This window comes from Osmerus mordax, chromosome 26, assembly GCF_038355195.1.
Source record: "Osmerus mordax isolate fOsmMor3 chromosome 26, fOsmMor3.pri, whole genome shotgun sequence".
NCBI lineage: Eukaryota > Metazoa > Chordata > Actinopteri > Osmeriformes > Osmeridae > Osmerus > Osmerus mordax.
In genome coordinates, this window is record NC_090075.1 from 7,055,202 (window position 1) to 7,072,233 (window position 17,032).

At 41.9% G+C, this 17,032-nt stretch overlaps 3 protein-coding genes across 4 annotated transcripts; 1 reads left to right on the forward strand and 2 right to left on the reverse strand.

The window, feature by feature from the left end:
* Nucleotides 1-568: 568 nt before the first annotated feature.
* On the reverse strand, nucleotides 569-2,794 carry ndufb5 (NADH:ubiquinone oxidoreductase subunit B5). The gene is made up of 6 exons (XM_067229886.1): nucleotides 2,668-2,794; nucleotides 1,806-1,891; nucleotides 1,577-1,643; nucleotides 1,385-1,446; nucleotides 1,077-1,183; nucleotides 569-804 (listed from the first exon to the last, which is right to left on the reverse strand). Exons 1-6 carry the CDS (start codon nucleotides 2,783-2,785, stop codon nucleotides 684-686), a joined length of 561 nt encoding a protein of 186 aa, XP_067085987.1. The 5' UTR covers nucleotides 2,786-2,794; the 3' UTR covers nucleotides 569-683.
* Nucleotides 2,795-3,045: 251 nt separating this feature from the next.
* Nucleotides 3,046-5,073, forward strand: mrpl47 (mitochondrial ribosomal protein L47). Its single transcript, XM_067229754.1, has 7 exons — nucleotides 3,046-3,176; nucleotides 3,293-3,441; nucleotides 3,632-3,692; nucleotides 3,809-3,905; nucleotides 3,988-4,118; nucleotides 4,440-4,535; nucleotides 4,705-5,073. Exons 1-7 carry the CDS (start codon nucleotides 3,046-3,048, stop codon nucleotides 4,811-4,813), a joined length of 774 nt encoding a protein of 257 aa, XP_067085855.1. The 3' UTR covers nucleotides 4,814-5,073.
* A 28-nt stretch (nucleotides 5,074-5,101) lies between these two features.
* actl6a (actin-like 6A) lies at nucleotides 5,102-12,022 on the reverse strand. Of its 2 annotated transcripts, none has more exons than XM_067229756.1 (14): nucleotides 11,869-12,022; nucleotides 11,236-11,312; nucleotides 10,579-10,753; nucleotides 9,636-9,736; nucleotides 9,175-9,272; nucleotides 8,908-9,002; nucleotides 7,986-8,092; nucleotides 7,135-7,224; nucleotides 6,804-6,865; nucleotides 6,595-6,709; nucleotides 6,365-6,445; nucleotides 6,059-6,154; nucleotides 5,800-5,886; nucleotides 5,102-5,666 (listed from the first exon to the last, which is right to left on the reverse strand). In XM_067229756.1, the coding sequence occupies exons 1-14, from the start codon at nucleotides 11,891-11,893 to the stop codon at nucleotides 5,586-5,588; spliced, it is 1,290 nt and encodes a 429-aa protein (XP_067085857.1). In that variant the 5' UTR covers nucleotides 11,894-12,022; the 3' UTR covers nucleotides 5,102-5,585. The 2 variants fall into 2 exon arrangements, with proteins under 2 accessions (XP_067085857.1, XP_067085856.1); XM_067229755.1 differs by having other exon boundaries at nucleotides 7,971-8,092.
* Nucleotides 12,023-17,032: the final 5,010 nt, after the last annotated feature.

Sequence of the window (17,032 nt, forward strand, 5' to 3'; positions counted from 1 at the left end):
TATAAATCCACCCATATACCCAAGGCTTACTATTATCACACATTTTTTCACTCGTTTTTTATTTACATCATACAAATTGTAATAATGGTAATGTACACAAAAAAAGGGAACGTCATGCGTCTGTAATAAATTGCAAGGTAGCCTGACATTTCAGATAACAAATGCAGGACAGATGCATTGATCTACACGGCACGTTCTAATTGATGCCAGGTGTTCTAGACAAAGTCATTGGAGACAGTACAAGAGTTTTCAACTAATTGTGTTCAACAATATCTCAATTATTTAGAATTATTTTTTCTTTTTGATTGGTTTGTTACTGTTATAATTGAAAAAAAATACAACAATTCATAACTGATACCTCAATGAGTTAAATAACAATTACATAAAAGTAAACCATTTATTTTCCTAAATTCCATTGAATTGATAATATACCTTATACTTTCATCAAATTAAGGTTGTGTCTACTCAGCACTGCCATCATGTGGAAATGTACATGTGTATGAAGCAACCTTTATGAAACAAAGATGACTCAAATATTATTGTGAAGCTCATGACAAAGTGAAAACAATTCAGTTATATATACTTTATTAAAGCAATGAGGAAAAATATACACACAGTGGCATTCATCACTGTATAACGTTAACAGATGGGACTTGATACAGTAGGTGATTGGACTGGCTGGTTCAGTTGTCAGGTGTTGACTTGATGCTGTTGTCAATCAGATTCTTGTCAAGGGTCTGCATATGGAACCAGGGTCCATCTCCCTTCTCTCTCATGTGTTTACGCACCTCCAGCTCTGTACGTCTGAAAGAAGAAGAAAAAGAAGAAAAAAAAACACGGAATGAAGAAAATGTACCTTAACAATTAAGTCTAGTCCCATTGTAGCACTTGATGTCGTCATTATCTCTTACATTTACCCCACAACAATACAGGTATGTGAATTCAATACATTTTGCAATATATTGCATTTGTCATACTGTGCAACGATGCTTGTTTTTTTTAAGAGCTTACTAGACTGCCTTTCCAGTTCATTGCCTATGTGACAGAATCGATTATAGAGTCAGTCTGTCGCTCACCTCAGCTGGCCCTTCTCCTGTTCAATCTGGATTAGAGCCATCATTTTCTCATAGTCTTTTGCCGGGGAGTCATAGAAAGTCCGTGAAATCCACCTGGTGATGGGGTGCTGCAGAGAAACATACAGTGACGAGGTCACCATCAACCACAAGAAGCTCGTTCTCGTGACAACATGTTTAGCAATGAGCATGTTCATTAATCATCAAAATCATCCAATTCTTAAATGATACACAAAGTCACAATCAAACAGGGCATTTCACATGCTTGTCTAAAGGTGAAGGTGTGTTAGTTGTGGTAGCGAGGACACTACCTTGTAATACTCCCAATATTCGGGTTCATAGCCCTCTGGAATCTCAGCCAGCTCAGCCTCACCTAAAATGTTAACACAATAAAGTTATTTTCGTATGTTCAAAATAATGCTGACATGACCAAGATCAAACAAGTGTACCATACTGAAATCAAACATTTTATCAATAGTTAGAAACAAATCAATGAGACTTACCAACAAACACATTCACAGATGTGACAATGATAACCATCGGAATTCCAGTCAGCAAGATGTAGAATTGCTAAAAGGAGAAAACTTATCATGTTAAAAGGACTTCTGATGTGTACCTGTCATAAGTTCTGAAACTGCAGTTGTCTTGTCATCAAAACGGCAGACGCGTATGTCAATGTAAAAATAACCCTAACATAATTGTTTTTTAACTTTCATGATATCAAACACCTACCAATAGGCGCAGAAACCTCCTGTCATAAAATTCGGTGGGTTTGATGATGAACATTTGCTTTCCATGGCCTCCCCAGCGAATTGCCACTGAAAGTTCAAAAGGATAAGGTGTTCAGCAAAACACTGCAACACATACTGAACCACACATTGAGACTTGTAGCGCCAGTAAAATCATCTTGTATTTTTAAACTGTGTTACTTGGTATTGGTAACCTGTTCTTTTTGATTTCCTATTCCTATTTCCTGTTCTTGCCTGCAGCAACGCTGCAATTTCTGCTTGAGAATCAAGTACCTACTGCTACTACTGCTGAAACAGTGCCACAGTCAACACACATTATTGGCAAGTGTAGGCTACTACACTTAAGACTGCTTAAAACAAAGCTGACCCACTACAACAAAGCAAAAGGTGGTTTTCACTTATAGAAGTGAGCAAATCAAACACATTATAACTATACAGAAATATAGATAGTGATATGCAACACAACGTCAATCGACAACAATTGCATGTGTTGTCAGGTAGCTACTAACCAATTCACCTTTTTAACTTGTCTTGACTTTGTTGATGGTGTTTTGTTGGTCAATCTCTCATACAGTAGCTACTACTTGCTAATCGCTAGAATTGACATGAGACGGCTGCATTACATATTATGTAACTGTCACTATTTGTGATTGCTAGCTAGTTAGCGGTGCTGATGGAAATCTAGATGAGGACGTTAGCTTCTCAACCTCCCCTTGGACGTTAGTTAGCCTAGCTAGCTAGCTTGCTAGCCATGGCTAACGAGGCTTAGCCACAAGGTCACAGCAGGATATAGCCATTCTTTTGAAATTACAAATTAATTGGTGAACTCCTAAAACACCTTTTACCTTTATCTGTGCGTGGGATTGTCCTTGTGAGCAAATTAGCCGCAGTATTTCCTGATTTTAAAGGATTTAGTCTGGCTGCAAACGCAGCAGCAGACCGGAGAACGCTCATGCCTACCATCACTACTGAGGGCACATAGTCTGGGAACTCGAGAATCTTTTGGTCCATGGATATTTGACGTTGAAGTCAGCCATGTTTACTAAGGGAAAGAAAATATACAATCCTCCGTTTCTTTCTCTTTTGTTGGTTCCAATAACTTTGTTGTTGTTAATAAAAATAAAAATAAATTCTCAGGGTACAGTAGGCATTTAAAATTAATTTAATGTTATTTTATTATATACAATTTTTTCAATGCATGCTGGGTAAATTCAATAGGAAAGATGGCGGCGACCTCAGCAGGACGCGTTTTGACACTTTGCAAACAGTTTCAAAACGCAATCAGAATATCTACTTCTATATCACCTCAACAAGCCGCATTAAATTTGTCAAAATCGCAGTCTTATCTAAACAGGTAAGCACAAACAAAAACGTAATTTACGTATAATTTGCGTAGCTAACGTAAAGAGGCAGCAGGGGATGATCTCACTGGGCTTCCATTATCTCAAAATAATAATTCTCTCTTTTTAGGCAAGCGTCTTCACTTGTGGGCTTAACATGGCACTGTCAAATCGGCAACCGAGGTCAGTGTCGACCCCTGCACACTACTGTCAGCAGAAGAGGGCTGGATGAGTTTTTCGACGTACCCGAGAACTGGGGACAATCCACGGTGAAGTCTGGTAAGCATTGCTTTTGAACCAAATGTTACCAGGATGGAGGATTCTATTGTCTAACCCAGGAGTGTTCAATCATGGTCCTCGAGAACCCCTGTCCTGCATGTTTTAGATGTTTCCCTGCTCCAGCACACCTGATTCAAATGAATGGGTCATACGGTTACTGAAGAGTTTTTGTATGTTGTATTGATATCAGGTGCTCCATGGACAGCAAAGCATCTGAGGGCCAAAAGTAACGAAGACCTACACAAACTATGGTAGGGAATGGAAGGGTCACACTATGAACTACAGAAATGGCATTGATGCCCTCAAGGGAATGTGTACATACTAGGCCACGTTCATTGAAATAATGGAACATCATCTGCTGTTTCAGGTATGTACTCCTGAAAGAGAAGAACATGTTGCTTACCGTTGAACAGGAGTCGAAACGGCAGTGCATGCAGATGCCAAGCCCTGAACGTCTAAAAAAGGTAAACGCACCAAGCTTCCTCACATTGAACATCACAGGGCATGTAGAAGGATATCTTCTTACAGCCGAACTCTCGTCTCCAGGTGGAGAGGTCTATGAAGCGACTGGACACGGTGGTGAAGGAGAGGGAAGATGCTTTGCGCATGCTGCAGACAGGGCAGGAGAGAGCCAGACCTGGAGCCTGGAGGAAGTCACTCTTTGGACATGTTTACTGGTGGGTACAGACCAACAACACTACACAACCAGTTGAGGTTGAATTACTTCAACTTCCTCTTGCTTTGACCAACAACAAAAAAACACTGGGTGTCTTTAAATGGCGTAAAAGCATGAAGCAGTGTTTTATGTGAGGTGGTCACGTCAGTCAGAGGTCCCAATATCAAACTCAGTAAAGGACAGCTATGTGTGTGAGTTATGCAGTGACATGACACATCAGTGCAAACAGTCTGTTGGACACCACCCCTCTGTAATTCAGAGCATTCAAAGTAGCCAGCTTAATGGCAAGCGGTGCTGTTTTTCTGCCTGTGGCTCTATCCAGGTACCGATTCAGAGAGCATGCCATACCCTGGTATATGAACAAGAGGTACAAGCGAAAACGTTTCTACACACCTGGATTTGTTCTTCCCCATATAAGGTAAGAAAATAAACTGATGCATCATATTCATTTCAATCTCTCTCAATATGTGTGTGTATATATATATATATATATGTTTGAAGCACTTTAGATGCCATTGTCACAAGTATCGAGCTGCTGACTTTACACCGAGTAAAGCTGGATACGTAAGTTATTCACTTTCTTTCAGGCTTCGTATTGAGAAACACCTCCGAACCAGGGTTAGGAAGGCTAACACTGAGATGAAGAAGCAAGCCCAGCTCCAGGAGAAGTTCCCCCCAATGAAGGCCCAATCATGAGATGGTGGAAACATGCCCCCCCCTCCTTCTTTTGCTACCAAAACCAGTAAAAATGTATACCTTGTTATTTATGTCAACCCTTGACATTTGTTTTCAGGATGTGTCGTAATGCTCTAATTACTCAAGTAAGTTACTTTATTACTGCACAGATGTTAATGAATTTTAAGATTGATCATATGTACCGTTTGATCATGTATTGTTTTGTGGCATGTTTTTCGGTATTACATCATTGTAATGGGTTTTCAGATTAAACAATTCAAAACATCACCAGTCTTGGTATTTAGGACATCATTTAACAAAAGGGAACTTTATTCTCAAAAGACAGCAAATACCCAATGATATCAACACGTGAAATTAAATACAGACAATATTTAAGTGAGTCCTTCTCACTTAGTGAATTACTGCTCATTCACCGAGTATAAAAAAAAAGATCATTTGCCCAAATTGACACACTACCATTGTGTAACCTGACAATGAGCTTGATATCAAAAGAACACGTACTGACAACATGGAGATACATTTTTTTTGTCTTCCTTTCTGTTCATAGCTATGGGGAATGCTATGAGATCTGGATTCATAATGGTGAGTTAGACGGCAAGAGAAAGTCAACGATCTCTACCTAGTCATACGAGACGGACAAGATCATTGTTATACAAAAAGAAAACGCTATAAAAACATTGACTGTACTTCGTTGTTCCTGAGTCCCAGCTAAAACGTCTCACTAGAATGCGTTCATGTCCGTGGGTTACAGAGGCAGACCTGCTTCGGTCCATCAAGGGCACTTCCTGTCCACGCACTGCTTCCCGCCCTCTTCGTACTCTTGTTTGGAGATCCACATTTGCTGGAAGGTTCCCTGACAGAGAAAAGACAACTTTAAATCATCTGCCTTTTATCTAACTGTAACCTGGGTGATGCGATTGTGAATTGGGGGGTATGTAAACTGCTGTTTTTATACAGTTGGTGTGACAGTGCTGTTGTCCACTCACTAGTGATGCTAGGATTGAGCCTCCTATCCAGGCACTGAACCTGCGCTCCACAGTCGTGTTGTTGGCGATCAGCTTTAGCCTCATGCTCTGGAAATAACAAAAGGGAGGCATGTTAGAAGAAAAAAAACAGCGCTGTAGGATAGTAACATCTACAGAACTTTCCAAGTACCACAAATGATTTCATTGACAACATTTGTGCTCTTAAGAAATGAGGTTAGCATGTCGTTTCATTGAGATGGGGGGTCTAATTAGTACTCACAGGAGGGGTCTTCTGGGAGAGCTCTCTGTTGAGGCGGTCCGTGAAGCCCTGGATCAGTGTGTTTCCTCCAGTGACCACCACACTGCCATACAGACCCTGGAATAAAAGGGAACAAATCATTAGAAGTCCTGTGGAAAGTCCAAACGAATACAGGCAGGTTTATCCTTTTTTGGGGGGGAACAACATCAATTGTGTATTCTTTTCATTGTCGAATCTATTGTATTCACTGTTGAATCTATTGTATGACGTCATTAGTTTGTTTGACTGGGGGTTCGTAAAGATGACGGGGCAAAAATTGGCACTCACCGGCCGAATGTCGATGTCGCACATGCCCACGCTGGTGGTGACCACGTGACCCACCCCGAGCATGGTGTTGCCTGACAAGCCCTGCGAAGCATCGAAACAACAGAGTTTTGGAAACAGCATTTTGTTTCAGAACCATGGGGGGGGGAAAAAACGAATCCAATGTTATTGCCAAAAATCTAAGAACACCCTCAAATTATTTGCAAATACTTAGTGCGTGCTTGATTTCCCACCTTGGCATTGGAAGGATCGAAGAGACCCTCTGGAATCTTCAGCCTTTCTGCGCCAAAGTCACAGTTGTAGCCGTTGGGTAGTTCGTAATGCACTGTGGGCATCTGGGCTGCCACTCTGTGAAGGGAGACAGATCACCGCTATGATGGAGCTTCATTGCACAGCCGGCATTGTGAAATTGACTGCCAGCCGTGGCGAGGACGGCACTTACTGTTCATCGTAGGGGGAGTCCGACACCTGCAGCACGGAAGCTTGGAAGTCCTGGATCACCGTCTTTGGAACGGAGAAAAACCAAGCTTTATTTCAAATGAAAGGCAACGCACTCGACTAAAAACCATCAACGCGGCGATCCCCTCCCTATGCTGGCAGCGACAACGCCGGCATCTTCCGGATGTTAGCCAGCAGCCTTCTGCAAGACAAACAGGTGACAGGCCCCCTCCCTGAGAGCGACTCGGCTGGAACGGTGACAAAGCGCCGATCGTGGGACATAATCTACATCTGGCCGGGAAAAAAGATCCGGATGGAGGGCGTGGCTCGCTTACATTGCACATGTAGTTGTGCCAGGAGCGGGTGACCTGAGGCAGTTTCTCCTTCTTCTTCCAGCTGGCCGGGGATCCCTCGCGGACCGCGTCCTGAAAGTACACGCGCTCAGTCAGGCAGTGGGCTGTCAAGACGAGGAGGGACGGTGTGTTTGTGCGTGACGGAGGAGAGGCGCCCACATGGAGACCCACGGTCGATGGTGGCATGAGGAAAGTGGGCCAGCATGTCACGCTGGAGTCGTAAACGCATGAGGCATGAATGATGCTGTGTGAAATGTTTCATATTTTTTTGGTTGGTCATCGTCTTCCATGCAGGCATATAGTACACCTATGCCTTTTATATGCAGTAAATGCCACGATATCATAAAATAATGTCCTCGTTTTTTTTTTTAGATACTTCAAATCGTGAGTACATCATCAATTAGTTGGTTTAATTCATTTGAAATCAACCATGGTCAATAATGCTCATAAAAAGCAGCCTATTAAGCAGCCAGCCTCCAGTAGATTCTCATGCAAGCACATTGCAAACATATTTACAGTATCATTTGTGATCCTCGTTCTTCAACATCGACATAAATGCATGCACATTCTTTTCAAAACATCAATACCGTACACAAATATAATAGACATAACTTATTCGTAAGCAATGGCTGTGCCCAAACGTGGTATAACTGACATGCAATGGATGCACACGACAGGACTACACACAACAGGACCATGTTGATGATGAGACACATTTTAAAATGTCTGTAAATTGTACTTACAACGCCCCACCACCGTAATAATAGCACCAAAGTAAATGAGATGTGGTATCTCTGAAATGAATGGTTTTGACTTACTTTAGCAGGTCTCACCTTTGATGCAATCATGTAAGGAGGGACTATTTCAACATTCAACTCTTGAAATAGCTCTCTACATTGCATACTCATAAAGTCCCCTGCTAAGGGAGACTTAACGATTCCTGTAAAACAAGAAGAAAACAGAATTGGCTTTAGAGTTACACTACATTTTTACAGTTTGGTTGGAAAATTGAGCCAAAAGACAAAACCGTTCCAACTGCGTTTGATATAGGCATATTCATTCAAATGTTCTCAATCAACTTTTTTTCTCTCCTGTAATTAATGTGTGTGCAATACTTTTGCATGTACACAATGTGTAGACCAGTAGCTTAAAACACTATCAACCTATAAATGAAAAAAAAAAAAAAACTTTCACCCATTCAGAATCCAATCACCTTAACAGACAATGACGCAAGCTAAAGAATCAAGCAGGGTTCAGTTGTCCTTAATGACCTCAATACGATACACTTCCAAACCACCATACCCCCCCCCCCCCCCCTCCCATATCATATCCACAAAAAAGGCTCCATTGATTTCCTGGTGTTTCTCGTCCCTATTTATGTGCCTGTTTGGTTTCCAGTACGGTTCTTCGGGTGTTGTTTCAGTGCATCTCCTTCTCGAATGGCCTCCCTCCAGAAAGACTAGACCTTGAGGTTGTGCCAAGATGGCTGCCATTTCCTCCAAATATTTGTCTTGAATGTAAGGGGATGATTCAGAAGTTGAAAAAATGTCAAACCATGATACTATGTCTTGCTACTCCTTCCTCCGTGCGGTGTTTCCAAAAGGGCATTCGGTTTGCCGAGTGGAGGGGTGAGCGTGGCACCAGCCCATTTTCCGCTATTAAAATCAAACTTTGGCGCGGGCCAACTTTATTGAACGTCTTCAATTTCAAAAGGGATGAACTGAATGGTGGGGAAAGAAAGAGGCGGGCATTCACCTTGCTGCAGGACGTAGCCGTCGTGCACCGGAATGGCTGTCGTGTGCGTGGCTCCACTGTCGAGCACCAACCCTGTGGACCGCCCGTTGGCAAAGCTGGACAACCCGAGAGTTAAAGGAGATAGAGGATAGGGTTTACATCGAATCACGCGTCTCTCTACCTACATGACCAACAGAGAGAGAACGCCTGCGGGTCAGGTGTGTGAGTCAGGTGTGTGAGTCAGGTGTGTGAGTCAGGTGTGTGAGTCAGGTGTGTGTCAAAGGATACGAGGACAACACCGCTGTTTTGCACAGGAAGAAGGCCGGGATGTTGTAATGCTCAAACATCAGCTCTGTTAGCTTCTCACGCTTCGCTCGTGTGTTCCACTGCCCAAGAGAGGAGAAAAGGAGATATGAAACATACATTTTCAATGCCAAAACACAGAACACTGACCCCTGTAGCTCAAAAGCTACAAATCTATCCACAACTAAATGACAGTTCGTATGGGCCGTGACATAACTTAAGGACTGAAAGATTGACGATATCCAGCCAATTTTCATGATGCTTTGTAGATTGAATATTAAATTAATGATCTATTTTGAATACGTAAAAATACATTGGTATTTATAGCGATTTTAATGTTTTGATAACCATGGTGTAATTGATAAGCACATAAAAGTAAAACTAATATCCCCCCAGATATTTAATGTTCAACGTCTACAAATGCCTGCCTAAAGAGACAAACTCACCGATGCTTCTGACATGAGAACTGGATGCAGACTGGGTTCAGACTTGAAGTGCATCTTGTAGGTGTGGTCTAGAATGGCCTGGAAGCTGTCCCAGTCCTCAACTGGAAAGAGATGGGGGGGCTGCATAAATCATCTATAGGGGTTTATACACTCATAGAATTGTGTACAATACAGTGAAAAATGTATAGGCACTACATCAGAGATACTGATACACAGTGGCATGTTTTTGAGCAGTCAGCAAACCCTACTAGGTATGCTCTTCACTCCAAAAATCCTCCTACAATCGAATGCTAACCGCCCCTCCCTCTCTTGTTGCTGGTTCAGATAGGAGAAAATAGATTGACGAGCTTTGATAATTTGAGCAAATGGGTAAATGTACCAGGTCAGTCCCCAAAGGGGGTCTCTGGTCCCACGATGCAGTTATGCTGCAATTAAGATTGGTGTCACAGTTTCTCTCCTCTAAATAGCCCAACTCCCCTGAACTGATTTCACATTAGCATCAGCCAGGTCACCGTGCAGGCATACTTTCTCCATACACGCGGCACCAGCAACCAGCACCAGGTGAGATTTCCCAGCATATGCAGCGCTTCACTGTGGTTATGTGAAATGCACGGTGAGACAAGGACAAGTGTTTATACATGGGCTGCATGCGTCAACAGAACTTCAGCACCATGGACAGTTCTGAGGAAACACACTAATCAATATGCCTTCACCTGACCCCCAAACAGGTGACCTGGTCTGTAAAGAAACCACTAACAATGACGAATGAAATCATAAAGAAAAGGTCTAAAAGCATACAGCTGGCCTCCCATTCAGCATCCACTTTCCCTCTTCTCATCGATCGACGATTGTTTTGTTTCATCACTTCGGAACTATGACACGACAGCGCGGCTGTAACAGACACCGTCTGCAGGATCGTGTGACGAGGGGTGGGCGGACTCACTCATGCCATTCTTGAGGGGGGACATGACCTCCATGTTCTCCCGGGCCACCCTCAGCTGGTTGGTGTCGATGTAGTAGGTGGTGCCGCTCTGCTTGCCCTTGTCGCCGTCCGTCTCCATCGGCGTGCTGCCATCCTCCCTGTCCAGGGTCACGCCGATCACCGTGGGGAAGTCTGCCTGACCACACAGAAGGGCTACAGTGTCACAGTGATGGCCGGTGTCTTTTGAACGGCACGCACACCCATCCCAGTGTGCGTCGTTCTGTCAACAGTGAGCGCATTGAGGCTGTGTTTATGAAAAGTATTTATAAAAGGTCTCCTGGCGGGATTAAACATTGCTGAATGCTGTTCTGAAGACGTTGTGGTTGAACGCACATTAACAGACTGACTGAGGAACGATCAGAATATATCAGAATACGATGCACTACTTGCACGGACCCAATGTCCCACTGACACTTGACCATTTTTCTATTCTATTCTAAAAGAGGTATGATTGACGCAAGTGAGATGGGTGCCCAAGTACGGGCTAAATTCATGTTTGACAGTCTCAAGTGTAACAGACCTCTTTTTCCGACATTGCAATAACCTTGACAAGAAAGTGAATATTCAAATGAGGATGATACAGTCAAGTTAATCAGGTCATCTGACTGTTCCACTTACCTTGGGACAATCTTCCCCAGCATAGCCAGCCCTCACTGAATATGAACCAATATCAAACACCAAGGCTCCAACCTCATCTGCAGAATACATCACAGTTTTACTACCATTGTAGACAGAAACAAGGTTTTCAGTCTAATAAACTAACAAGTTAGTTTGCAAGTTAACTGGCTAATTGACGAGGCAGTCTAGGGAAATACAAGAAAAATATTGTTTTTGATTTACTTTACACTTAATGTTTTCATGTAAAACATGAAATGAATGACCCTAGTACATGTTAGGTATGTTGATTCATTCATTCCACAGCTAACTTGTTGGTTGCTAACATTTGCTAGCTAGCTATATAGCTATGTGATGATATTAGCATCTTTAACTGGATTTGAACCATGTAAATAGTAATATTGTGCTTTTTGTGGCCTTTTTTACTTCTCAAACTACAACAAATAATAAATTTCGCAGTGTGCATAATTTATAACTGGATGTGGCTCTCTAATCCAGAATTGTCCAGACATTTCAGCTAGCTGGCAAGCCACCCGTTAACTAGCTAGCGCTAGCTTGGTTGCAGAAATGCAGAGCCTTCAGCGAAACAACGTGGCAGGTTTATTCACATAATGTTGTCCTAAAGATAACACTCACCGCCTCCATACACTCCACCACTCATCCTCTCTAATGATGAATGATCACAAATGTCCCGATCTGGAAAAATACAAAACTAGAAACACAGAGTCACTAGCTAAACGTTTGGTCACAACAAAAGAAATTCGCTAATTTTGTGCAACCTAACAAGGCGCCATGCTACCTTGCGAGGACTATCCAATCAAAGTGAACAATGGGTTCGTCACATCCGCTTCTAACCATGACGTTAGCGTCAAGTTACTCTGAGACAGCAAGCCTATTGCGCTCAGAGCGAGTAAACGGATCCAAACACTGAATTTTGGGACTGAGCAAGAACAAATGGTGGTGCGATAAATGTAAATGTATTTTAAGTTAATAACCTTAATATATGAAAATCAAGCATTATCACAGTGCACAATCAGCTATCAGACACTATACAACAACAGTGTCCGATAACTGTTTTATGATGCTGTAACAATTTATATTGTGTATGTTTAGGGATGATGTATGTTTAGATTGTTTATGTTAAGCAATGAACCCGGACCTTAGTAACTAATGTACTACCCATCGCTTCCATAATAAGGTCAGCAAATTGATGCAGGCGTGTACTGGCATACCTTCATAATTGCCACAATCAAGATCCATATCTATCTTAGGAATAAAGTTATGTCCCTTTAAAATACAACTCCCTCTCCCCTCTCCTGTATCACCCACTCTCTCTCTCTCTCACACACACACACACACACACACCCACCCACCCACCCCCTGCCTCATGCATCAACCTCTCTACATTACGGCTCTTCCTTGCAGAATTCAGACTGAGTCGAGCAAGAACTGAAACCACACCACTGCCTGTGCTGCTCACAATCCATGCACACAAGGACATATGTGGAAAACGCCCATTTCCCCTCCCACGCATCTGCATTGAAGAAGGTAAAAGAGCTCAATACCCTGTAGTATATTTGCATGTTTTGGGCATTTGTTGAATGTATGGCATGAGAGGAGTGTGCAAAAGGCAAGTAAGGCAGTTCAGCTGTTGGTCTGGCTTCTGGTAAGGAGTGGCGTGTTGTGTGCTGTCACACACGCACATGGGGTAATGCCTCGCTCTTATCTTGTGTCTTAAACCTGGAGTGCACCAAAATGTCAGGTCAAATTAATTGTGGGCTTGGTTATGAATTAATTATTTGGTATCCTAGTGTTTTAACAGCCCAGGAAGGAACACAGAGGTATTGTACAGTGAAAGCAGAGGGGATATCTTGGCTTGACATTTTGGCATAATTATTTTTTTATTTATTTTTATTAAACCAGTTCCAGAAAGGTGTTAGGGCAAAAAGACCTGCCACCCCTTTTCCAAACCTCTGACATGATTTATTGGTTCAATACACAAAGGAAATGTACTGCAAGTCAGTTCATGTTGCATATAATCTATTGCATCCCTGATTTCAAGTCCTTGGGATTCCCCTGAATGGGTACACTTCCATTTCTTCTCACAGTACATTTCCTCTGGAGCCTTGTGTCCTAAGTCTGAGGCCCATCTACTCAAGTTATGTTGTTCAGATGAGAACGGATTCAAAAATACCGTCTTTAGTACAGAGACTCGCATAGCTTTAACACTGATATCCAAAGTAGTCTCGGGAACACAGACCTAACTCGCAACATAGACCAGTGCAATGATCCAGCATCTATGTGTGTGGTATGTTTATAGCACGGCTGTATTTATTTGGTGGATAGATTGCTTTGTCTCTTTGCATACACATACAAGGATGCTCTATCAGTGTCACGCTTCCCCAGAGTGTGACTCTCACACTGCACGAGATGCACTATCACAGACATGATGAGGACACTTCAACAAGCTGCCACTGTGACTCTTACGGGGCCAACAATAGCTCACAGATAAGACAAGGACCAAGTTGCACTGGTAGAAGAGTGATTGCCTGTAGCTCTGCTCCGGAATGAGGTTTCATTATCACGACGATGACCACGATTTGTGGACTAAAAGCATCTGTGGATCCAATTCAGATGGCTTCCCTATCAAGCTCGTGATAATATGTTAGAACCAGGCAACATTTCTCATTGGTGACCGTTTTATTTGTAAGAATAGTAATAAGTAGTCATGGATCAAATCCAACTTCATTTGTATAGTCGTTTTTACAAGCATCGTAACAGGGCTTCACAGCTGCCTACAGATCAGCACTGATAACCAACCAAAACCCTTAAAGAAGACAAGGAAAAACACCCCCAATACATTCATAGAGAATAAAAAAATGGAAAAGACCTTGGGAGCAACAATTCAGTGGGTGGGCGTGGTTGGTAATGCAAAAAGGAGCAGACCATGAACAATTTTCCAATAAGAATAAAAATGAACAGATAAATGAGAGCGTAGTCACACACGTGACTATAAGCATACGTTTCAAGAGTAGTATAGTACATTCGACATCATCTAAGAGAAGTACTACTGATTTGTCACGACGATTAGAAAATTGATTGATGTCAAAAAGCTTCAAGGATCAAATATTTCTCGATGCCATTTGAATAGAATGGTGAGACGGAATGAACAGTGGCTCAAAACCGAGTTTCAAATGGGCCAGGGCAGGCCGGGGAGTGGAAGTATGTGCAACTCTTGGATTGTCAACATCTATTCTCCTCACAGACAGAGAGAGAGTGATGGTGGGGAGCCAGAGAGGCGCGCATATTTTAAGTCACTTTAGCACTCTTCAAGCGGGCCTTTTTTCAATGATCCATTATGCATAGCAGCTCTGGATCTCTCTGGTATTTCTCCTACCTTCTTGACGTCAGTTGCCATTTGTGGGGTTGCCCAGGCAACGACCAACCTCCCCTGGAGATCTGTCTGGTGGATAAGACAGCCCTGATATAGCCTTTTAAGGTTTTACTGTTCAAACATGTTTTAATTGCTTTTGATACACTGGAAGTCATCACTTGTTGGTCCTTTGTGCACATGTTGCATAAAAATGGGAATACACACAAAAAAAGGTGGCCAAAGCTTTTTTTTTGTGCTTCATTTCATTTCACATCCCGAAGCCTCTCATCTGATCTATGATTCCAATCACCTACATATTTTGTCCATTTGGGAATAGTCGTCCTAGGGTTGCACACAATTGTAGGCCGTTTGTGGTACTGTAAGTAGTGAATAAAGTGCTGAATAAATTGAGGATTCAGTCTGTGTTCATACTAATTGCTGTGTCATTTTAGACAGCACCTACGCCAGCTATTCTTTTTTGTATGCTTTCACTTTGTTACCAGGATATAATTGTAGCTGCATTCACTAGTATCAAAATTATGAATAGCATTATAAAATGGTCTGTCACCTGACTCATCTGATTTAAACTCAGAAGGTTAGAGTGTAAGAAGTTACGTGTTACGGAAGACAATGAATACTGTACTCACAGAGGATACCTGGTTCTCAGCTGTAAGGCTATTTATAGATGATGCGGCATGTGTTTTTTTGCCAGACACCAAGCTATTGATGTGCTATTTTTACAGTGTCATTAGCTCCCTCCATCTTCTTTTGGTTGCCAAGCAATCGACCATGGGATGTGATTGGAGAGGGATGTGCACCTTCAGTCTGATTTCCAGTTGGCTAGTGATTTCGGTTGGTCCGTTCAGTCGAGGTTGGTACCCTGCAGGAGGTCAGTGTTGGGTGCATGGTAACGAATGAATAAGATGACATAGAAGGGAAATAAAACCACACGTGTACTTTCTTTCGTTCTTTAGCAAATCCAAAAATCTACATCATAGTGCCACCGTTGACAGTAATGTGTGATAAAATATTGTTTATGATGGATATTTGCAATGTTTTACACATAATAGCAATCTATCAGTGTCAGGCATCAAAATTCAAGTAATGAAATGATATCATATTGGTATCATTGCTGGTATTAAGAGAGACAGTGTGTGGTCAAACTCTGATTAATTACGTAATAGCTTCCTTAAGTTGTTTTGAACAAAACATGATCCTTAATCAACTCCTGGTATGACAAAATACCCTCGGTCTGACTTTCACTTATCAACATGTGGAACTCTGCTATCATTTTTAATCCTAATCCTCATAATGCATTTAGGGAAAAGGGGATTGGCATGCTTAATCTACTGCTGTGTGAATTCAATTAGACTTAATCTGAGCCCCCATGCCATCCCAAAAGGAGGCAAGGGCTGGGCAACTTTCATCTCTCCCTCATTGATTATAGCTCTCGCAGAGATGAGGAAAATCCTTTCCCACTGCTCTCTTTCATTGGCCCCATTAAAAATGCATCATGTCCTAACAGAGAGAAATCCTTTTCAAGCAGCCTACTTGCCTACCGCTTTACACTTAGACCAGACCATGTACACCTCTCCCAGCAGCCTCAGATAAAGAAGTAGGCCTTGACCATTAGGTAAATAAAACATATGAGGATGTTGCTACATCCAAAATCACTATGAATCATTTAACACTAGATTTTCTATACGGAAAAGTGTTATCCCTTGCAGAAACCATGGACTCACAGAGTTGCCATACAATCTCAATTCATCCAAACATTTAAAAGGTTATCAGTCTAGTTTAATCTAAAACTGACATCGACTGATGCTTTTTTTCTAGATATAGTCTAAGTGTTTTTTATTGTATTGAAAAAATATAAACAGTTCTATGGAGAGTAACCTACAGATTGTCAACTGAATATGCGTAATCATATAGACTAAACACTGAATAGTGATATCATTCAAAAAAGCTACCTATCATTTCTGGGTAAAGCAACGTTTACAGCCCCGCTTTAGTTATGTTAACAGAACATCTAAACTAGCAGATCTCTCACTTCCCATCTCGGCAGTTATTCCTTACTGTGGCCAGCACGCGAGTTAGTTGCGTGAAATAGTGAATGGCAATTGCTTTTAAGTTTCAAAAAGAATATTCTTATCTTAAATAAACAGTCAGATAAGTGATGATACGATCCCGGCTCACCTGTATATGTACATTTGCAACAATATGTTTCCTGTATCCCATTCTATTTCTTTTTGTTGAGGGAGCTGACAGACAATACCATTTCCCTGTGGGTAAACTACAGCTATTGCAACACGATTGGTTTATGTATTATGTTGCATGGAAATGCGATACTATTGCATTTAGAAATTAATCATAAGTTTAAGGCTCCAAGTGAATTGTTTGGTAATTCAAATGAAAAGTTCGTTGCAA